A 24,835-nucleotide genomic window follows, 5' to 3' on the forward strand; every position below is an offset into this window, starting at 1 on the left:
TACATTCATACAACATACATATCTACTACATACTCCATACATACTTCATATATACAACATTCATACAACATACATACATACTCCATACATACTTCATATATACTACATTCATACAACATACATACATACTACATACATACTGCAAACATACTACATTCATACAACATACATACATACTACATATATACTACATTCATACAACATACATACATACTCCATACATACTTCATATATACTACATTCATACAACATACATACATACTTCATATATACTACATTTATACAACATACATACATACTCCATACATACTTCATATATACTACATTCATACAACATACATACATACTACATACTACATTCATACAACATAAATACATGCATACTACATACTACATACATACTGCAAACATACTACATTCATACAACATACATACATACTACATTCATACAACATACATACTACATATATACTACATTCATACAACATACATACATACTACATTCATACAACATACATACTCCATATATACTACATTCATACAACATACATACATACTCCATACATACTTCATATATACTACATTCATACAACATACATACATACTTCATATATACTACATTCATACAACATAAATACATGCATACTACATACTACATACATACTGCAAACATACTACATTCATACAACATACATACAACATACAGTGGGGCAAAAAAGTATTTAGTCAGTCAGCAATAGTGCAAGTTCCACCACTTAAAAAGATGAGAGGCGTCTGTAATTTACATCATAGGTAGACCTCAACTATGGGAGACAAACTGAGAAAAAAAAATCCAGAAAATCACATTGTCTGTTTTTTTTTCATTTTATTTGCATATTATGGTGGAAAATAAGTATTTGGTCAAATACAAAATTTCATCTCAATACTTTGTGATATATCCTTTGTTGGCAATGACAGAGGTCAAACGCTTTCTGTAAGTCTTCACAAGGTTGCCACACACTGTTGTTGGTATGTTGGCCCATTCCTCCATGCAGATCTCCTCTAGAGCAGTGATGTTTTTGGCTTTTCGCTTGGCAACACGGACTTTCAACTCCCTCCAAAGGTTTTCTATAGGGTTGAGATCTGGAGACTGGCTAGGCCACTCCAGGACCTTGAAATGCTTCTTACGAAGCCACTCCTTTGTTGCCCTGGCGGTGTGCTTTGGATCATTGTCATGTTGAAAGACCCAGCCACGTTTCATCTTCAATGCCCTTGCTGATGGAAGGAGGTTTGCACTCAAAATCTCACGATACATGGCCCCATTCATTCTTTCATGTACCCGGATCAGTCGTCCTGGCCCCTTTGCAGAGAAACAGCCCCAAAGCATGATGTTTCCACCACCATGCTTTACAGTAGGTATGGTGTTTGATGGATGCAACTCAGTATTCTTTTTCCTCCAAACACGACAAGTTGTGTTTCTACCAAACAGTTCCAGTTTGGTTTCATCAGACCATAGGACATTCTCCCAAAACTCCTCTGGATCATCCAAATGCTCTCTAGCAAACTTCAGACGGGCCCGGACATGTACAGGCTTAAGCAGTGGGACACGTCTGGCACTGCAGGATCTGAGTCCATGGTGGCGTAGTGTGTTACTTATGGTAGGCCTTGTTACATTGGTCCCAGCTCTCTGCAGTTCATTCACTAGGTCCCCCCGTGTGGTTCTGGGATTTTTGCTCACCGTTCTTGTGATCATTCTGACCCCACGGGGTGGGATTTTGCGTGGAGCACCAGATCGAGGGAGATTATCAGTGGTCTTGTATGTCTTCCATTTTCTAATTATTGCTCCCACAGTTGATTTCTTCACTCCAAGCTGGTTGGCTATTGCAGATTCAGTCTTCCCAGCCTGGTGCAGGGCTACAATTTTGTTTCTGGTGTCCTTTGACAGCTCTTTGGTCTTCACCATAGTGGAGTTTGGAGTCAGACTGTTTGAGGGTGTGCACAGGTGTCTTTTTATACTGATAACAAGTTTAAACAGGTGCCATTACTACAGGTAATGAGTGGAGGAAAGAGGAGACTCTTAAAGAAGAAGTTACAGGTCTGTGAGAGCCAGAAATCTTGATTGCTTGTTTCTGACCAAATACTTATTTTCCACCATAATATGCAAATAAAATGAAAAAAAAAACAGACAATGTGATTTTCTGGATTTTTTTTTCTCAGTTTGTCTCCCATAGTTGAGGTCTACCTATGATGTAAATTACAGACGCCTCTCATCTTTTTAAGTGGTGGAACTTGCACTATTGCTGACTGACTAAATACTTTTTTTCCCCACTGTACATACATAGAACATACATACTACATATATACAACATACATACTACATACATGCTACATATATACAACATTCATACAACATACATACATAGTACATACATACTACATATATACAACATACATACTACATACATGCTACATATATACAACATTCATACAACATACATACATAGTACATACATACTACATATATACAACATACATACTACATACATGCTACATATATACTACATTCATACAACATACATACTTCATATATACTACATTCATACAACATACATACTTCATATATACTACATTCATACAACATACATACATACTACATACATACTACATTCATACAACATACATACATAGTACATACATACTACATATATACAACATACATACTACATACATGCTACATATATACTACATTCATACAACATACATACTTCATATATACTACATTCATACAACATACATACATACTACATACATACTACATTCATACAACATACATACTTCATATATACTACATTCATACAACATACATACATACTACATACATACTACATTCATACAACATACATACTTCATATATACTACATTCATACAACATACATACATACTACATATATACTACATTCATACAACATACATACTACATACATACTACCTACATACTACATACATACTGCAAACATACTACATTCATACAACATACTACATACTCCATACATACTTCATATATACTACATTCATACAACATACATACATACTACATATATACTACATATATACTACATTCATACAACATACATACATGCATACTACATACTACACATATACAACATTCATACAATATACATACATACTACATACATACTACATATATACAACATTCATGCAACATACATACATACTACATACTACGTACATACTACATACATACTACATTCATACAACATACATACTACATACATGTCTCTGAGGAAGAACCTGGTGTAAGGTTCGAAACGCGTCAGGCGTGGGGGGTCTGTTTTCCCCTTTATGGTTTTATCATGAAATTATGTGAATAAAACTTATCGTGGATTTTATTAAGTCTCCAGTGCCGGATCTTCCTTCTCTCTTCATGTATACTACATACATACTACATTCATACAACATACATACATGCATACTACGTACATACTACACATATACTACATTCATACAACATACATACATACTACATACATACTACATACATACTTCATACATACTACATATATACAACATTCATACAACATACATACATACTACATACATACTACATTCATACAACATACATGCATACATATTACATATTGTGAGAATCATGTGGGAATAGTGGATGAGGGCAGGTATATCTCGCCCAGATTCCTTTCCTATGTGGCCTAGTCTGGTCAGTGTCTCACCTGGTGACTAATGGATAATGGGAGGTGGATATAAAAGGATGCCAGGTGGTTGTGTGAGTGTCTCAGCCTGGGAACGCAGAGAGCCTGTCTGTGTGAGAGACACACGTGAGTGAAAGCAGTGCCCACTGCACCTGTGGTTTGGCTGGACGGGAGAAGCCCGCCAGTTGGTAGTCAGGTTGTATCTTGTTTAGTTAGTGCCGGACAGGCAAGGATTTGTTTTATGTTTTATTTCTTTATGCATTGCTTTCACCATTAATAAACCTGACCCAGGGTCAGTTATACCCGAATCCCAGCTCTGCGCCTGAGTTTCATGCTGAACGCACGTGACCTTTGACCCCAGCAAAGCCGATCCCGGAGTGTTTTATCACATTGTGGTGGAGAATGCAGGCATCACGTGAGAAGCATGAGCATGGAGGACGTGGTGAAAGCGCTGGTACAGTCCACCACCGTCCAGCAAGAAGCTAATCGGGTGATGATGGTCCAGCTGAAGGAGTTGGTGGACATGACAGCTACCGATCGTTCGCTTCTCCAGCAGGTGGCGCAGCGCCTGGCAAGCTTACATGAGGTTAACCTGGATGCCAAGTCGAGAGTGATTCACGTGAGTCGGTACTGGCAGAAGATGACGACCGAAGATGACGTCGAGGCATACCTGACCACGTTTGAACGGACGGCGGTGCGAGAAAAATGGCCGAAGGCACGATGGGCCGGCCTGATTGCCCCGTTTCTTTCCGGTGAGGCCCAAAAGGCTTATTATGACTTAGAACCTGAAGCCGCACAGGACTTTGACAAACTGAAAGCCGAGATCTTGGCCCGGCTGGGAGTGACGACCGCTCTCCGTGCACAGAGAGTGCATCAATGGACTTATCAGCCGGATAAACCTCCACGGTCACAGATGTTCGACCTGATCCACGTGACGAAGAAGTGGCTACAACCCGAGGTGTTGACAGCGCCAGAGATAATCCAGAGAGTCATCATGGACTAATACCTGAGAGCTCTACCGGCTGCCCTGAGGAAGTGGGTAAGCCATGGAAATCCTACGACGGCAGATCAACTGGTGGATCTGGTTGAACATTACTCCGTGGCGGAAGGACTCCGAGATGACGCTACCCCACCTCGTTCTTCATCATCTCCACGTGGAACCGGTAAGACTGTTCCAGGGAGTAGGGGAGAAGGAAAAATCCCTAAAAAAGTGGGGGAGGAAAACGGGACTGCCCGCACTGCGAGGCCGAGAGTAACTAACTATGGTCTAAGCAAGGGGCCCGTTAGGTGTTTCCGCTGCCAAGAGATGGGACACATTTCTGCGAACTGTCCGGTCACTACTGAACCCATGCAGTGCGACGTCACAGACTCTAAAAACCGCATGGCTATGGTTGCATGGGTAGTGAGTGTGAATGCCGGTCAAAAGGATGTGGAAAAACACTTGTGTGATTTAACTGTTGATGGCAAAAATGTGGTGGCATTGTTAGACTCGGGAAGTGTGGTGACTCTGGTGAAGGCCAGTCTGGTGTCAGCCCCGAGTGGACCATCAGACAAATTTTCTGTAACGTATGTGCATGGAGACACCTGTTCGTACCTCACCACGGTCATATGCATTACTACTTCCTATGGGTCTGTGCAACATAAAGTGGGACTCGTCCCTGCGTTATTGCATGATGCCATCTTGGGCCGGGATTTTCCCCACTTCTGGCAATTGTGGGAGAATCAGTTGATGCCCTCGGGTAATAGTGTACATGATTCTTCTCCCAGGGCGCGTGTGGGTCCCGAACCCCTGGAAGAGGTCTCCCGGAAGACTCGGGGGAAGAGTTTGTTGGAAATGACCTGCAGTTCCCGTTTTCAGTCATGGCGGGTGATACGGAGGAGACCAGGGAAGAGGAGGAGGCCGACAGCCGTCCACCTCCCCGTTTGCCGGATTTGGAAGTTCAGAAAGATGACTTCCAAAGTGAGCAAATAAAGGATCCTACCCTTTCTCAGGCTAGGACAAATGTAAAAGTGATAAATGGGGTACCCGTAGAACCTGGCTCTAGGCTGGCATATCCTTACATGGTCCTGGAGAATGATTTACTATATCAGATAGAGAAAAAGGGGGAAGACACGGTGCAACTATTAGTCGTGCCAAAATCCTACCGGCGGCAGATGCTGGACCTGGCCCACGGACATGTGATGGGAGGTCACCTGGGAGTCCAGAAAACCACCGAAAGGACATTACACTGTTTTGTTTGGCCAGGCATGCATCACAATATTCGTGTATATTGTGAGTCTTGTCCTGACTGCCAAGCCTCTGCGCCTAAGCCCCTGTTCTGTAGCCCTTTGGTACCCCTACCTATTATTGAGGTCCCGTTTGAGAGAATTGGGATGGATTTAGTTGGGCCCCTTCCACGGTCTGGACGTGGACACCAACATATCCTGGTCATCTTGGATTATGCCACTCGTTACCTGGAGGCCATCCCTTGGCGTAACACGGCCACCAAGACGATTGCCAAGGAACTGGTGCATGTGTTTAGTCGGGTCGGTATACCAAAACAGATACTCACCGACCAGGGGACCCCCTTTATGTCCTGGGTAATGAAGGAGCTCTGCCGGTTGTTACAAATCGAACCGTTACGCACATCCGTGTATCACCCTCAAACAGACGGGTTGGTCGAACGGTTCAATAAAACTCTGAAGCAGATGCTGAGAAAGGCGATAGACAAGGATGGGAAGAACTGGGACTATTTACTTCCGTATTTGCTTTTTGCCATCAGGGAAGTGCCCCAGTCTTCCACGAGGTTCTCGCCTTTCGAGTTATTATACACCCGACGTCCTCGCGGACTGTTAGACGTCGCCAAAGAATCCTTGGAGGGTCAGGTCACTCCGTTTAAAACGGTGATAGATCACGTATCCCAAATGCAGGACTGTATTGCGGCTGTTATGCCTATCGTCAAAGAACACATGATGCAGGCTCAGGGAGCCCAAAAAAGAATCTATGATAGGGGCGCCAAGATCCGTACGTTTGCACCTGGAGATAGGGTGTTGATCCTGGTCCCCACGGTGGACAGTAAGTTCCTGGCAAAGTGGCAGGGCCCCTTTGAGATTAAGGAAAGAGTTGGTGAAGTAAACTACAAAGTATACCAGGCAGGTAAACGGAAACCTGAACAGGTTTATCATGTGAATCTGATAAAACCCTGGAAAGGTCGGTCTGCCTTGTCAGCGGAACTGGCCGGTCCCGTCTGCTCAGAGACTGATGGATCGAGTCCTGAGGCCACATAGGCAGTACGCTTCGGCCTATTTGGATGACATTGTCATTTACAGCTTGGACTGGGAGACTCATCTCCAGAAAGTACAAGCTGTGATTGACGACCTGTGGGAGGCAGGTCTAACTGCGAACCCCAAGAAATGTCACATCGGGCTAGAAGAAGCCCGGTATTTGGGGTATGTAATTGGGAGGGGTGTTGTTAAACCCCAGGTTGATAAGATTCAAGCGGTTCAGGACTGGCCGCAACCTGTCAACAAGAAGCAGGTGCAAGCCTTTCTGGGGATCGCCGGCTATTATCGCCGGTTCATACCCAATTTTGCAGCCATCGCTACCCCCCTGACGGATCTTACCAAATGGAAAGACTCCGTCATGATTAAATGGAATTTAGCGGCTGAAGAAGCCTTCCATAGCCTAAAACGGGCACTTTGCTCTCAACCAGTACTGGTGACTCCGGACTTCCGCAGCGAGTTTGTGGTACAAACGGATGCCTCTGATACCGGTATCGGGGCCGTACTCTCACAAGTGAGGGACGGAGTGGAACATCCAGTCCTCTATCTCAGCAGGAAGCTGAATAAACATGAGCAAAAGTATGCGGTAGTGGAAAAAGAGTGCCTAGCCATTAAGTGGGCTCTAGAGGCCCTCAAATATTACCTGGTGGGCAGAAAGTTCAGGCTGATCACTGACCATGCCCCTCTCAAGTGGATGCACTTGCACAAGGAACGGAATAGCCAGATGACCCGGTGGTTCCTTGCCCTGCAGGCCTACACTTTTACGGTGGAGCACCTCCCAGGGGAACAGATGGGGAATGCAGATGCCCTGTCCCGAGTGCACTGTTTGGCAGGTGTCATTGCTTGACCAGAGTGGTCTGAGCAGAGGGGGGGGATATGTGAGACTCATGTGGGAATAGTGGATGAGGGCAGGTATATCTCGCCCAGATTCCTTTCCTATGTGACCTAGTCTGGTCAGTATCGCACCTGCTTACTAATGAATAATGGGAGGTGGATATAAAAGGATGTCAGGTGGTTGTGTGAGGGTCTCAGCCTGGGAACACAGAGAGTCTGTCTGTGTGAGAGACACACGTGAGTGAAAGCAGTGCCCACTGCAACTGTGGTTTGGCTGGACGGGAGAAGCCCGCCAGTTGGTAGTTAGGTTGTACCTTGTTTAGTTAGTGCCGGACAGGCGAGGATTCGTTTTATTTTCTTTATGCATTGCTTTCACCGTTAATAAACCTGACCCAGTGTCATTTATACCCGAATTCCAGCTCTGCGCCTGAGTTTCATGCTGAACGCATGTGACCTTTGACCCCAGCAAAGGCGATCCCGGAGTGTTTTATCACAATATATACTACATTCATACAACATACATACATACTACATACATACTACATATATACAACATTCATAAAACATACATACTACATACATACTTCATATACAGTATATTACATATATACATTCATACTACATACATACTACATATAAACAACATACATACTTTATATATACTACATTCATACAACATACATACATGCTACATACATGCTGCATATATACTACATTCATACAGCATTCATACAACATACACACATACTACATACATACATACTGCATATATACTACATTCATACAACATACATACATGCATACTACATACATTCTACATTGATACAACATACATACATATATACTACATACATACAACATGCTACAGACATACAAAATACATACTACATACATATTACATACAATACATTCATACAATACATACATATAGACATACAGTACATACAACATAGAGTACATACTTACCATCACTTGTCACTTTGTTCCCCAAAGCCAGTGTCATCTATAAAAAAATATGAAAATAACAAACAACCGATATACTCCCTGATCAGCAGAAATCCACGAGTGTCCCATGACGATCTTCCGTGGAGAACAGCAGCATCAGCTGATGCCACCGCTCTCTAGGGGCTCCAGGAATACAATGATGGAAGGTAGGTATCCTTCCGCACTGTATTCCTCCGCCACTGTAAAAAAATAGTCCCTAGTCTAACTTTTGGCATTGCAGTGTGAGAAAGTTCACACGCAGCTTTTACCATAAAGTGAGACCAGTGAACTATAGTAACCTCTCAGTGATGCACTGCAGGAGATCGTCGTGGGACACTCATGGATTTCTGCGGATCAGGGAGTATATTGCTTGTTTGTTTTTTTCATATTTTTTATAGATGACACTGGCTTCGGGGAACAAAGTGACAAGTTATGGTGAGTATGTACTCTGTTATATGTACTGTATGTCTATATGTATGTATTGTATGAATGTATTGTATGTAGTATATATGTAGTATGTATGTAGTATGTATTTTGTATGTCTGTAGCATGTTGTATGTATGTTGTATGTAGTATGTATGTATGTTGTATGAATGTAGTATATATGTAGTATGTATGTATGTTGTATGAATGTAGTATGTATGTAGTATGTATGTAGTATGCACGTATGTTGTATGAATGTAGTATATATGTATGTTGTATGAATGTAGCATATATGAAGTATGTATGTAGTATGTATATATATATATATATATATATATATATATATATTTTTTTACATTCAACACATTAGCCGGATGATGGGACTACTACTGTCCCATCATTGGCTAATGTGTCAATCACTGTCATTGTAGCAGGCATAGCCCGATGGGACTTGGAGTCCCATCTGACGATGCCGGCGCACAGAGACAAAGACCCCCGGCAGCCCGCACAGATCCCTGGCAGGCCCGCACAGACCCCCGGCAGCCGGCACAGACCCCCGGCAGGCCCGTACAGACCCCCGGCAATCCGCAGAGACCACCGGCAGCCAGCACAGACCCCCGGCAGGCCCGTACAGACCCCCAGCAGTCCGCACAGACACCCGGCAGCCGGCACAGACCCCGGCAGGCCCGTACAGATCCCCGGCAGGCCGCACAGACTCCCGGCAGGCCCGGTCAGACCGCGCATCATGATGCGCACAGACCGCACATCATGATGACATCATTTCAGCAGCCAATCACAGCCACAACAGTGGCTCATTGCATTATGGGAACCTCCGATTCCATTAGCCGATATTGTAAAAATATCGGTACTCGGTATCGGAATTCCGATACAGCGAATATCGGCCGACACCCGATATTTGCAGTATCGGAATGTTCAACACTAACAGGTAGATTAGTTTAGATAGCTACCCGGTGGTAGAGGTGGGTAGATGTATAATTGCACATGTTAGCTATAGGGGTGGCGGGCTAGAATTTTTAATGTGTGCTGTCCATCAGGACATGACAGGAAAAAGGAGCGTCTGGCTCTTCTGGAAAAATTAAGTTTGTTTCTTCTGGGCAAAATGCCTACAGTTTTAGTTGGAGACTTTAATTGCATCACAGAAGGGAATTGTGACATAACTGGTAAAAAGTTATCCAATCTTATTTCTGATTTTTCCCTTCAAGATGCTGCTGCTCTGAAATTTGGCCTTCCACCACTGCCAATGTACCTGTCATGTGCCCCATCCTGAGTGACACGGCCAGCAGGCCAGTAACTGATACAGCAGGACGCGGCACGTGTAATTGTCCTATGTGACGCGGCCCACAGGCCAGTAACTAAAGCAATAAGACAAAGGGAAAGGGAAAACCTGGTTAACAATAACAATGGTGGCCCTGCGATTGGGAAATGGGGAAGTGGAGACCTCCTGCACTCCCCTGAGTCAGTGTCTCTACACTCCTAATGTTCCCTAGGCCGGTTCCGCACCAGGAGCCGATCAGGAACCTCAAACCCCTGACTCGCCCTGCACCTAAACCCTCACTAGGGAATTGGTCGGTGTGTAAACTAATCCCACCACTGCACTAAACACACATAAGGAAAAATGACAAAACTGGGGAACACCACTTAGCTTTGCTCTGTTGCCTACGCTCCCAGCAACAGAGCCCACCACCTGCGTGCATCTTTTCCTCCACCATGTTCAACATCTGGGTGCACTGTCCAGAAACGGACCTCCTCAGCATCATAGTGCAGCCTTGGAGCAAACAGAATCCACACCTGCGTGCAGCTGTCCAGAAACAGAGTCCCGCAAATGAGTCCAGCTTTTCTGCCAAAAAGTCCAGCATGCTTGAGTCCAGCTTTCAGCAACAATGTCCAGCATTTTGAGTGCAGCTCTAGACCATAGCTGCCACTCCACCAATCCATGCACGAGCTCCTTGCTGACACCATAGCTACGACTCCACCACGCCATGCCAGCACTCCTTGCAGACACCATAGCTGACACTCCAGGGATTTCACTGAGTTGCCCGTGACTCTCCTTTAGCTCCATCCTTCACCCAGGCTTGCTTGCAAAAGAATACTTTATCACCAACAGTGATTACCACACCTGATACTCTCTTATAGAGCTATCGCACCTGTTACATGATTACGTGCACAAACTAAGGTAACCAAAGTGCAATGATCCTAATGGCCACCGGGGGAAAACAACAACTGAAATCACCACAGTGCAATGACCCTAATGGCCACCAGGGGCAAAACCACCTTTGGCACACAGCCAAGGGAAAAAAAGGTTACTTTGTGCATTTACTCTCTCAGGTCCAACCTGGATCATGACAGTACCATGCTGATAGGGGTGGTATTGCATCCAGGATAGATAAAATGATGTTTTCCAAAAATATGTTGTGTATGAATTTTGAACAAAATGCTGTACCTTTTTCTAATCATGAGTGTTTGAGAGGTGTGTTTAGTGCGATTGATGACCGTGTGTATGGGGGTGGGGTTTGGAAGCTGAATGTAAGATTGTTAGAAGATGAGGATGTGATGAATGAATTAAAAATAAAGTATAAAGAGTGGAGAGTATGTAAGAGGGATTTTGCTTGTGTGCTGGAATGGTGGGACTGGGTTAAGGTGTGTTGCAAAAAATTCTTCAAAAAATGGGGCTATAAAAAGCTGCTATTTATCGGAGTAGATTTAATGATTTAAACAGGTGCTTAGACTGGTAAAGGAAGTGTGTAGAAAGTGGCATGGATGTGTCTGATCTGCTGGCTGAGACAAAGAGTGAATTAAAGAGTGTTATGGATGAAAAAGGGAAAGAAATCATCTATCGCACCAAAATAGAACATCTTGAGAAAGATGAAAAGTGCATGCGGTTCTTTTTTAAGAAAATGAATGGGAGAAAGGCTGATATGGATAAAATCCTGGATAGGAACGGTTTGTGTGTGTCAGGTGACAATGTGATAAAGGAGGTGAATAGGTTCTATAGTAAGTTATATGATAAAAAATGGATTGATTCTGGTCTTGTTTCAGAAGTGCTGAATGGGTTAGAGAACAAGTTGGATAGTGGAGAATGTGATATTTTGAATGAGGACGTAATTATGGAAGAAGTAGAAAATGTGATGAAGAGTGCTAAAAAGAATAAGACTCCAGGTAAAGACGGATTGCCGGTAGAATTCCATGTGAAGGTGTGGGATTGTCTGGGTGCTGATGTGACTGAGATATGTAAGTATATGTGGGAGAGTGGTAAGTTGTGTGAATCAATGAAAGAGGGGGTGGTTGTGCTTGTGCATAAGAAAGGTGAGAGAAAGTGTTTAGAGAATTGGAGACCTATAACATTGCTGAACGCAGATTACAAAATCTACAGCAAATTGTTGGCGAATCGTATGCGTGAGGTGATTGGTAGCGTTGTGGATGAGGATCACGTGTGTGCTGTGCCCAGGAGAAGTATGAGTGATAACTTATTGTTATTAAGGGATTTGATTGGAGACTGCATGGGAAGGAAACGGAAGTGTAGGGTTCTGTCAATTGATTTTGAGAAAGCGTTTGATAGGGTCTCGCATGTGTTTAAAGTTCTGGAGAGAATGGGATTTCCTCAAAAATGTGTGAATGGGATAATGTCTTTGTATGATTGTGTGTCAAGTGAGTTTCTTGTTAATGGCTGGTTGAGTGAGAAAGTGAATATTAAGTCTGGTGTGAGGCAGGGGTGTCCCATGTCCCCTGTCTTGTTTGTATGTGTGATTGAACCTCTGTTGTGCTTGGTGAGACGTGATAAAATGATGCGAGGTTTGTTGGTACCTGGGAGTGGTGGGAAGCAGGTGAAAGTTCTTGGATATATGGATGATGTTGTGGCTGTGAGTGAAAGTGTTGCGTCTATGAGTAGGGTTACGTTGCTTCTGGAGTTTTTCTGTGGTGCATCTGGCTTTAGAGTGAATTGGAATAAATGCAGTTTTAAGTGTTTAGGGGATGACAGGGTTAAAATGGAGGGGGTAAAGTGTGAGGAGGGTGCTATCAAAGTGCTGGGAGTATTATTTAATAAGGACTTGGAAGGTAAGGAGAGCTGGGAGGAGTGTGGATTGCGCATAGAGCGTAATGTAAATTTTTGGCGACTGAGAGACTTGACCTTGAGTGGTAAGATTTTGGTCATAAAAGCGGTGATTCTTCCCATTTTGCTTTTTATTGCAACAGTTTTTCCACCGTCGTGTAGGAAAATAAAAAGAGTGGAAAAGTTAGATTTTACTTTTCTCTGGAGCAGTAAATTAGAGAAACTTAAAGGGAATCTGTCACCCATATTTAGTGATATCATGTAAAGATAACCCTAAACAGTGCATCCCATAAGGATTCTATGAGGCCTTTTGACTCCCCCCCGACCCCGCACCTTTGAGGCATAAATACCTTTTTCAGCTTGGTGGGGATGCATGCAAATTGCCGCGGTCCGATGGGCGTGGCTTACTAGTCTTCTCCCCCCCACCTCCTCGGCTTGCTTCATGTAATCTTCATCTGTGAATACCACAGATGCCGTTGGTTTCCGTGCTTGCAATGTAAAGGCCCCCGGCGCCTGCCCAGTATGCTTTGCCCAACTGTGGGCAAAGCATATCATCGCTACTGCGCAAGCGCCGGTATTTTCCAGCGCAGTCTATGCCCCGGAAGTGTGTCCTGCATGTGGTGGTTCTGATGCAGAGGGTGTCTGGAAATGTAAAACATGGCAGCACCTGATCAAATACCAGTGACTTTTAGTGATGTTGATTGATGTTCAGGATGTCTTTTGTGTATACCCTTGGCTTGTTACACTAAAATAAATATGAACCATGATGATGAGAGTTGAAGTTGATGAGCTTATATTGAGTTGCTTACAACTAACCTGAATTTTCTTCTTTTTTTTTTAAAAACAAAAGAAACACCGTTTCTGCAAATTGAGCTTCTGGTTTGGGTTTTATCCTAAGTGATGTAGCAAGGCTCGTTAAAGGGTCGACACTGACTTTTAGGATTGCTACCTCCAATAGGTGGCGCTAGAGTTCTAGTCCTCTTCCTCTCTGAAGAGACAGTTTGCATAATTAGCAGAAGTCACTGAGCATGCTCACTTTCTCAGGAGTCGCTTATCATACTCATTATAGTAATTGTTTTTACACATTTGTGAAGTCAGTCAGGCTGAGGGTTATAATTTCTTCTTATTTGGATCAGGAGCCAAATTGATTTTTTAAATCCAGAAATAAGGCTTTCCACCTTGTAGCACCCACTGCTGGATTGCCACGTCACCTGGCCATTACTTACATGTCTCTGGTGCACTCGGGAAAGATATAAATCTTCATACCGTGTTAGCCAGTAGATAGAAAAATGTCCAGATCTGCGAGTCCTTAATCTTAATATTTTTCTATTAACCACCGAGGAATCAAATCTTGATATTTTTCTTGTACACTCAGCAATTTCTTATCCACATTACTGATCATTAGAGATGAGAGAATCTGCCAGGATTCCTGAGATCGCCCGAGCGTGGCGGGAATTTGTCACAATGCTGGAGGCCTAGTCAGCACATTGGGCGCTGATGACTACTCGGTGCCAGAAGAGCAGCCCCGAGTGCAGACTGCAGGAGAACATATGAGAGGAGTCACAGAGGACTGGTGTGCCTATGTGTTCATTGCCGGGGACATGTGTAAGTGGTGAAGGGAGTCACCATTTTGTGACTACAATCCAGTAATTTTGCAGCCACCCGGCTGACATTTTGCTAAATTCATACAAAGTGAACCACAAAAAGTTGAAGGAAAGAAAAAAGAAGTTCCAGCGCCATATCTGTCGGATGACTACAGAACAACGCGTTTCGACGCCTCAGGTCAGAACATGATTAAGACCTGAGGCGTCGAAACGCGTTGTTCTGTAGTCATCCGACAGATATGCTGTACCTGCTGGAATTTTAATATGCAATGGCACAATAAAATGGATTTTTAATTTTCTATTCCTGGCACTGGAACTTCTTTTTTCTTTCCTATTATTGATTGACTGCCTAGTCAAATCCGTGCGCAGGATCTGGATCCTACCAGCAAGGCAGTGCGGTGAGCTGGATTAATTTCTCTCTTTTTTTACAAAAAATTGAAGGTGAATTGAATTTGAACAGATTCTCTCATCTCTGCTGCCAACTTTATTGTTGGAAAACCTAAAAATCTACTCAAAACTAGTGATGGTCAAACTCAAACAGTACGGGGTCTGTACTGAGCACCTAGTGTCCATGCACGGACCCCGGACACATTTCTCAATGAAGTTCATGTTACTGTTCAGTTTCAGCACCCCAGACACCAGCTGTTTCCCACACTGTCATCTCTGTGACTGTGCAAGAAACACCAAAGGCTCTGATTGGTTGGTAAGATCATTACTGCTGGTCAGAGCGCTGCGGTTCCCACGCTGTCAGATGAAAGCGTGTGAGCCAGCAGCTGTAAACTTCGGTAAAAAGGTTACTGCCAGTCACATTACTATTCTCATCTGACAGCAAAGAGAGCAGGCAAGGCTGATGAGCGTATTTGTCAGCTGGCGTCTGTGCAATTGATAAATAAATGAATTAAAAAATGACGTGGGGTCTCTTCTATTTTTGATAACCAGTGCAGGTAAAACCGAAAGATGCCGGCTGCAACCCCAAGCTGTGAGATTTATCATGGCTGATTATCATGAATAGAGAGGTCCCACGCAGCACTTTTCAATTATTTATATAGATAATTAAAAAGTGGTGTGGGGTCCCCCATTTTTGACAGCCAGCCAAGCTAAAGCAGACATATGGGGGCTGATATTCTCAGACTGGTAAGGGGTCATGGATATTGGCCACTCCAGCCTAAAAATAGCAGCCCACAGCCACCCCAGAAAAGGCGCATCTATTAGATGCGCCAATTCTCGTGCATTGCCTGGCTCTTGCCACTTGCCCTGTGGCGGCAGAAAGTTGAGTAATGGTTATGTGGTTGATGTAAGCTGTTTTATGGCCCCGACATGAAGCTCACAGGTTAGTAATGGAGAGGCATCTATAAGATGCCCCCATTACTAATCCTATAGTTAGATTGTAAAAAAAAAATGCACAGCTAGAAATAAAGACACTGACACCTTTATTATTATTATTATTTATTATTATAGCGCCATTTATTCCATAGCGCTTTACATGTGAGGAGGGGTGTACATAATACATACAAGTACAGTAATCTTAAACAATACAAGTCACGACTGGTTCAGGATGAGAGAGGACCCTGCCCGCGAGGGCTCACAATCTACAACGGGATGGGTGAGGATACAGTAGGCGAGGGTAGAGATGGTCGTGCAGCGGTTTGGTGGATCAGTGGTTACTGCAAGTTGTAGGCTTGTCGGAAGAGGTCGGTCTTCAAGTTCTTTTTGAAGGTTTCCATGGTAGGCGAGAGTCTGATATGTTGTGGTAGAGAGTTCCAGAGTAGAGGGGATGCGCGGGAGAAATCTTGTATGCAATTGTGGGAAGAGGAGATAAGAGGGGAGTACAGAAGGAGATCTTGTGAGGATCGGAGGTTTCGTGCAGGTAAGTACCGGGAGACTGGGTCACAGATGTACGGAGGACTCAGGTTGTGGATGGCTTTGTATGTCATGGTTAGGGTTTTGAACTGGAGTCTTTGGGTAATGGGGAGCCAGTGCAGGGATTGACAGAGGGGAGAGGCCGGGGAATAGCAGGGGGGACAGGTGGATTAGTCAGGTAGCAGAGTTAAGAATAGATTGGAGGGGTGCGAGAGTGTTAGAGGGGAGGCCACAGAGCAGGAGGTTGCAGTAGTCAAGGCGGGAGATGATGAGGGCATGGACTAGGGTTTTTGCAAATTCTTGGTTGAGGAATGTACGGATCTGTGAAATATTTTTGAGTTGAAGTCGGCAGGAAGCGGAAAGGGCTTGGATATGTGGTTTTGTGGTGCCCCTGAGGCTTCAGTCGCCACAGAGGTACTGCACCTTCTCCTAAGGTGTAGTGCCCCACCATCCAGGTAAGGTGGGAACTCCCGACTGCACTCCACACCTGCACCCCACACACAGGATAGTTCAGCAGGGACCCATCCATGCTTTATGCTGGAAAGGTCAAAGGATGCCTTTTGTGGTCCCTGGCTTCGTAACACAAGAGGTGCTGGGGAGGTGGGTGGAGTTAGCTATAAAAGAGAGGGAAAGTGTAGGATTTCCGGAGAAAGAGTTGGTTAGAGAAGAGAGAAGATGGGTGTCTGAGGGACGTGCTGCAGCAGGTCCCAGTGATCTGGGCTGCTGGCACGATAAAGACCAGAGAAAGAGACTGATAAGATTGATAACCTAACCTTCCATAAGAGAGATAGAACAGATCGGAACTAAGGAGAATAGAAGGACGGTGAGAAGCAGGTTGAGAAAGAGAGAGAACCCTTCCAGTCCAGAAAACGCAAAGGCCCCCGAGGTTGATTGGATCTTTATGTCCGGCAACAGACACCGGAGGAGTAGTGAGCCGCTAACGCCTTACTCACATCATAGACTTGGGACACAACAGCAACTGAATAGAGAGCCGGGACGCAGTGAGGAGTCCCCGAAGCAGGCTACAGCTGTCTGTCATACAAGTAAAGACTAGGAACACCTAGAGAGAGGCATTCCAGGGTAACTAAGTACTGGAGTGCTTCACACCTAAAGGCGCATTGGAGGAGTCGTTCAGTGAAGGAACATATTGGCGGAGTGTGGAAGGGAGAATGCTATCCTGCCTGGAGGTTGGCTGGAGCCCTGACCCGGAGAACACAGTACGGAGGCAGGCAGTGGTGTGAACTGCAAACAGTGAGAAAAGCTTTGGAACCGCATACTCGGGTGTCCTCCAGTTATTCTCGCACCTCTACACCTGTGTACCAGCATCAACACCATTCTGCGCTTCTCCTCATCCATTGCACCTACACTGCCCTGGGACTATAGCTCCACCTGTGGGGAGCTACACCATCTTTGCTGCACCACACCATCAGTCCCAGTGGATCTGCATGCAGCGTTGGCTCAACATCTTACTTGCCAAACACCACGGGTGGCGTCACGTACTATTCATGTAAACTTTAACACCTTTAACATCACCGCCATTGATATTGGGCACACACACACACATTGGGGACACGGACCGGGTCACCGCTGCTGTGACACATTCCCGCCTTGACACCGGCCCGGTACCGAGTACCCCACTGCCATGGGCGAGCGGGGGCGACCCAGTTTGAAAGAGAGATCAGTGTCAAGGATAACCCCGAGGCAGCGAGCTTGTGGGACTGGAGAGAGTGGGCAGCAGTTTACTTTAATGGATAGGTCTGTTGGGGGGGTCACGTGAGATGAGCGAAAGATGATGAATTCTGTTTTTTCCATATTAAGTTTTAGAAATCTAGCGGAGAAGGATGAAATAGCGGACAGACATTGAGGGATTCTGTTCAGTAGGGAGGTGATATCTGGTCCAGAGATGTAGATCTGTGTGTCATCAGCATAGAGGTGAAACTGAAAGCCATGAGATTCTATGAGCTGTCCGAGGCCGAAGGTGTAAATGGAGAAGAGCAGGGGCCCTAGGACTGAACTTTGCGGTACTCCGACGGATAGGGGGCGAGGTGAGGAGGTGGTGTGCGAATGGGAGACGCTGAATGTGCGGTCTGCTAGGTATGACGCAATCGAAGATAGGGCCAAGTCTGTGATACCAAGAGATGAGAGGGTCTGTAGTAATAGGGAATGGTCCACTGTGTCAAAGGCAGAGGACAGGTCCAGGAGGAGGAGGACAGAGTAGTGTCGCTTGGCCTTGGCGTCTAGTAGGTCATTGGTGACCTTAGTTAGGGCAGTTTCAGTGGAGTGGTGTGGCCGGAAGCCGGATTGCAAGTGGTCAAGGAGGGAGCAAGAAGAGAGGTGGGAGGATAGTTCAAGATGGATGTGTGGTTCCAGTAGTTTTGAGGCATAGGGGAGAAGTGATATAGGGCGATAGCTAGATACAGAGGATGGGTCAAGAGAGGGCTTTTTGAGGATAGGTGTGATTGAGGCATGTTTAAAGCTTGAGGGGAAAACACCAGTTGTTAGTGATAGGTTGAATAGATGGGTTAGGGTTGGGATGAAGACTGTGGTGAGGTTTGGGATGAAGTGGGATGGGATCGGGTCAAGTGCACAGGTAGTGAGATGTGATCTTGAGAGTAGAGTGGAGAGTCGATCTGTAATGGTGGATAAGTTGGTTTTGGGGGAGGAGGGCAGGGCCGCTAGGAGGAAGGGCACTGGGGGTTGTTGATTAAAACTGTCTCTGATGTTATCAATCTTCTCCTTGAAAAATGAAATAAAAAATGAATAATGAAATAAAAATAAAAAAACAAAGTTCTACTCACCTTAAGCCTTTTTCATTGTAGCCCTGTGTCACCTGTAAAAGATGAAAAATAATAAACAACCATATTCCTCACCTGGTCAATAGTGATGAGCGAGTATACTCGTTGCTCAGGTGGTCTCCGAATATTTTGGTGTGCTCGGAGATTTAGTGTTTGTCGACGCAGCTGCATGATTTGCGACTGCTAGACAGCCTGAATACATTATTATTATTATTATTATGCATTTATATAGCGCCATTTATTCAATGGCGCTTTACATGTGAAAAGGGGAAATATAGACAAGTATAATAAACAATACATGTGGGGATTGCCTGTTTGTTAGGAATTCCACGCATGTATTCAGGCTGTCAAGTAGCCGCATATCACGCAGCTGCGTTGACAAACACTAAATCTCTAAGCACGCCAAAATACTCGGAGGTCACCCGAGCAACTATATTGGAAAATGGCGGGCGCATGCACAGTGCGCCCGCCGGCTGCAGATTCCATTCATTAATTTTGATCACTGTGATAAACTCTCACACTGATCAAAATAGAATGAAAAGTAAATAAACCCCCCCTTTATCACCCCCATAGGCAGGAACAAAAAATAAAATAAAGGAATTATTTTTATTTTTTTTTCCGTTAGGGTTAGGGTTGGAAATAGGGTTAGGGTTAGGGTTGGAAATAGGGTTAAGGTTAGGGTTGGAATTAGGGTTAGGGTTGGAATTAGGGTTAGGGTTGGAATTAGGGTTAAGATTAGGGATGTGTTGGGGTTAGGGTTGGGATTAGGGTTAGGCTTGTGGTTAGGGTTATGGTTGGGATTAGGGTTAGGGGTGTGTTGGGGTTAGAGTTGGAGTTGGAATTGAGGGGTTTCCACTGTTTAGGCACTTCAGGGGGTCTCCAAACGCGACATGGTGCAACCATTGATTCCAGCCAATTTTGCGCTCAAAAAGTCAAACGGTGCTCCCTCCCTTCCAAGCCCTGACATGTGCCCAAACAGTGGTTTACCCCAACATATGGGGTATCAGCGTACTCAGGAAAAATTGCACAACAACTTTGGGTGTCTAATTTCTCCTGTTACTCTTGGGAAAATAAAAAATTGAAAAAATTGGGGGCTAAAAAATTATTTTTGTGGAAAAAAATATATTTTTTTATTTTCATGTCTCTGCGTTATAAACTTCTGTGAAGCACTTGGGGGTTCAAAGTGCTCACCAGACATCTAGATAAGTTCCTTGGGAGGTCTAGTTTCCAAAATGGGGTCACTTGTGGGGGGTTCCACGGTTTCGGTACATCAGGGGCTCTGCAAATGTAAGATGATACCCGCAGAAGATTCCATCATCAGCATTTCATAGCCCCGACGTGTGCCCAAACAGTGGTTCACCCCACATATTGGGTACCAGCGTACTCAGGACAAACTGGACAACAACTTTTGGGGTCCAATTTCTCCTGGTACCATTGTGAAAATAAAAAATTGAGCACTAAAATATAATTTTTTGAGGAAAAAAAATATTTGTTATTTTCACGGCTCTGCATTATAAACGTTTGTGAAGCACTTGGGGGTTCAAAGTACTCACTATGCATCTAGATAAGTTCCTTAGGGGGTCTAGTTTCCAAAATGGGGTCACTTGTGGGGGAGCTCCAATGTTTAGGCACACAGGGGCTCTCCAAACACGACATGGTGTCCGATAACGATTGGAGCTTATTTTCCATTCAAAAAGTCAAATGGTGCTCCTTCCCTTCCGGACCCTGCCGTGCGCCCAAACAGTGGTTTATGACCATATATGAGGTATCGGTGCACTCAGGAGAAATTGCTCAACAAATTTTAGGATCCATTTTATCCTGTTGCCCATGTGAAAATGAAAAAACTGAGGCTAAAAGAAAATTTTTGTGAAAAAAATACTTTTTTTTACGGATCAATTTGTGAAGCACCTGGGGGTTCAAAGTGATCATTATGCATCTAGATAAGTTCCTTGGGGGGTCTAGTTTCCAAAATAGGGTCTCTTGTGTGGGAGCTCCAATGTTTATGCACACAGGGGCTCTCCAAACGCGACATGGCAAGCGCTAAATATTCCAGCATATTTTCCATTCAAAAAGTCAAATGGCACTCCTTCCCTTCTGAGCCCTGCCGTGCACCCAAACAGTGGTTTATAACCTCATATGAGGTCTCAGTGCACTCAGGAGAAATTGCCAAACAAATTTTAGGATCCATTTTATCATGTTGCCCATGTGAAAATGAAAAAATTGATGCCAAAAGAAAATTTTTGTTGGAAAAATTAAAATGTCCATTTTTTCTTTCCATGTTGCTTTAGGTCCTGTGAAGCACCTGAAGGGTTAATAATCTTCTTGAATGTGGTTTTGAGCACCTTGAGGGGTGCAGTTTTTAGAATGGTGTCACTTTTGGGTATTTTCTGCCATATAGACCCCTCAAAGTGACTTCAAATGTGAGGTGGTCCCTAAAAAAATGGTTTTGTAAATTTTGTTGTAAAAATGAGAAATCGCTGGTCAACTTTTAACCCTTATAACGTCCTAACAAAAAAAAATTTTTTTCCAGAATTGTGCTGATGTGAAGTAGACATGTGGGAAATGTTATTTAGTAACTATTTTGTGTCACATAACTCTCTGGTTTAACAGAGTAAAAATTCAAAATTTGAAAATTGCGAAATTTTCTAAATTTTTGCCAAATTTCTGATTTTTCCACAAATAAATGCAAAAATTATCGACCTAAATTTACAACTAACATGAAGCCCAATATGTCACGAAAAAAAAATCTCAGAATCGCTAGGATGCGTTGAAGCGTTCCAGAGTTATTACCTCATAAAGGGACACTGGTCAGAATTGCAAAAAAATGGCCTGGTCATTAAGGTCAAAATAGGCTGGACATGAAGGGGTTAATTGTTTAAATAATTTAAAAAAATGATATGGGACCCCTCTTTTCTTGATAACCAGCCATGATAAAACTGACAGCTGAGGGCCGCAGCTCACAGCTGTCTGATTTTGCCTGCGCTGGTTATCAAAAATACAGGGGAACCCATGTCATTTTTTAAAAAAATGTATTTATTTATAGCGCAGGTGCCTGCTAATGAATACTCTCATCAGTGGCGCCTGCTCTCGCTGCGATCAGGGACAGCAAGCGTATGCTGATGACAGTAGTACAATGCTGGCTCACATGCTGCTGACAGCGTAGGAACTGCAGCTCTCTGACCGGTGGTAATGATCTTACCGCTGAGCAGAGCCTGTGTTTGCCGTGTTGTCATGCAGATGACAGCATAACAAACAATGGATGTTTGCTCCCTCCATTCAGATGAATGGGGTTCAGGTACGAGTTCAGTTTCGGGTACTGTTTTGGTACCAGAACTAAAATTGTTTTTGGGGAGATTGGGAACAAGTTGTGGGAAATTAGAATTAGTTCATCTCACACCAGGATCTTCGTTGTATCTTCTGTGACAAATGATGGAATCTATGGATCTCTTCTTACCTTGTGTCTCTTGTCTTCCAGGAGTCGTCCCAATAGTCGTTCTCACTCATAAGACAGCGGGGTCTCTAACTAAAACAGAAGGAATATTCAGGGACATCGGAATCGACAGAATCTTTTCATTTGAGAATTACACCAGAGAAGATCACATGAAAACCAGAGGAAAACATGAAGAAGTCCTGAAATTCTTGTGTGAAGTCATTAGAGACGTTCAGTTTCAGGTGGAACAACCTCGAAATCCATCGGAGGAGATGAAGATGAGGAGGAAATTTGTGCTTAACTACATCCATGAGTGTGAAATGAAGGAACAGCAGAGAAAAGTGGAAAATATGAAGGCCTTAGAACAGGCACAGAAACAGAAAGGCCTAAAGCAACAAGAAGAGGAGATGAAGAAACGGAGGGAGGAAGAAGAGAGGAAGCAAGAGGAGGAATTGATCAGACGCCAGCAAGAGCTCCGATGGGAGAGAGAACGTGAAGAAGCTATACGAGAAGACATAATCACGGCCCAGACAGAAAACCCAGTTAAGAAACCAAGTTTAATTAAAAAAATTCTTAAAATAAAAAAAAAAGATTCCTAACAGAAGACTCAAGAGCAGACGATGGACCCTCGTCCCAGTTACCAGTATTCTGGGTTCCGAGCTGACATGTCTCCCCATCTGCTGCTGTTCAGTGCTTTACTTCTAAGATACATTGTAAGAATAAAAATCTTTCCTCCAGTCAACCGTCTCATGCCTTAGAAGACAGTAGAAAGTTATTTGTGTCTGTGGACAGAAAGTTTGCTTTTATAAATGTTTTCTTATGATGAGTGATTGCTCGGGATGCGATGGGAAGAAGGAGAATGGGCCGGGGAAGCGATGGGAAGAAGGAGAATGGGCCACGGAAGCGATGGGAAGAAGGAGAATGGGCCGGGGAAGCGATGGGAAGAAGGAGAATGGGCCGGGGAAGCGATGGGAAGAAGGAGAATGGGCCGGGGAAGCGATGGGAAGGAGAATGGGCCGTGGAAGCGATGGGAAGAAGGAGAATGGGCCGCGGATGCGACGGGAAGAAGGAGAATGGGCCGTGGAAGCGATGGGAAGAAGGAGAATGGGCCGCGGATGCGATGGGAAGAAGGAGAATGGGCTGGGGAAGCGATGGGAAGAAGGAGAATCGGCCGAGGAAGCGATGGGAAGGAGAATGGGGTGGGGAAGCAATGGGAAGAAGGAGAATGGGCCGGGGAAGCGATGGGAAGAAGGAGAATGGGCCGCGGATGCGATGGGAAGAAGGAGAATGGGCCGTGGAAGTGATGGGAAGAAGGAGAATGGGCCGCGGATGTGATGGGAAGAAGGAGAATGGGCCGGGGAAGCGATGGGAAGAAGGAGAATGGGCCGCGGAAGCGATGGGAAGAAGGAGAATGGGCCGGGGAAGCGATGGGAAGAAGGAGAATGGGCCGCGGATGTGATGGGAAGAAGGAGAATGGGCCGGGGAAGCGATGGGAAGAAGGAGAATGGGCCGCGGAAGCGATGGGAAGAAGGAGAATGGGCCGGGGAAGCGATGGGAAGAAGGAGAATGGGCCGGGGAAGCGATGGGAAGAAGGAGAATGGGCCGGGGAAGCGATGGGAAGGAGAATGGGCCGTGGAAGCGATGGGAAGAAGGAGAATGGGCCACGGATGCGACGGGAAGAAGGAGAATGGGCCGTGGAAGCGATGGGAAGAAGGAGAATGGGCCGCGGATGCGATGGGAAGAAGGAGAATGGGCTGGGGAAGCGATGGGAAGAAGGAGAATCGGCCGAGGAAGCGATGGGAAGGAGAATGGGGTGGGGAAGCAATGGGAAGAAGGAGAATGGGCCGGGGAAGCGATGGGAAGAAGGA

At 44.6% G+C, this 24,835-nt stretch overlaps 1 protein-coding gene across 1 annotated transcript in view; it reads left to right on the forward strand.

Moving 5' to 3' along the window:
- Nucleotides 1–23,692, forward strand: part of LOC141073164 (uncharacterized) — an 87,248-nt gene extending 63,556 nt beyond the window's left edge. The window contains exon 4 of the mRNA XM_073560550.1: nt 23,013–23,692. Coding sequence (XP_073416651.1) covers nt 23,013–23,566 — 554 coding nt within the window. The 3' untranslated portion in view covers nt 23,567–23,692. The remainder of the gene's footprint in view (nt 1–23,012) is intronic.
- Nucleotides 23,693–24,835: the final 1,143 nt, after the last annotated feature.

This window comes from Dendrobates tinctorius, unplaced genomic scaffold, assembly GCF_039654945.1.
Source record: "Dendrobates tinctorius isolate UK_male_01 unplaced genomic scaffold, ASM3965494v1 ptg000297l, whole genome shotgun sequence".
NCBI classification, from domain to species: Eukaryota; Metazoa; Chordata; class Amphibia; order Anura; family Dendrobatidae; genus Dendrobates; species Dendrobates tinctorius.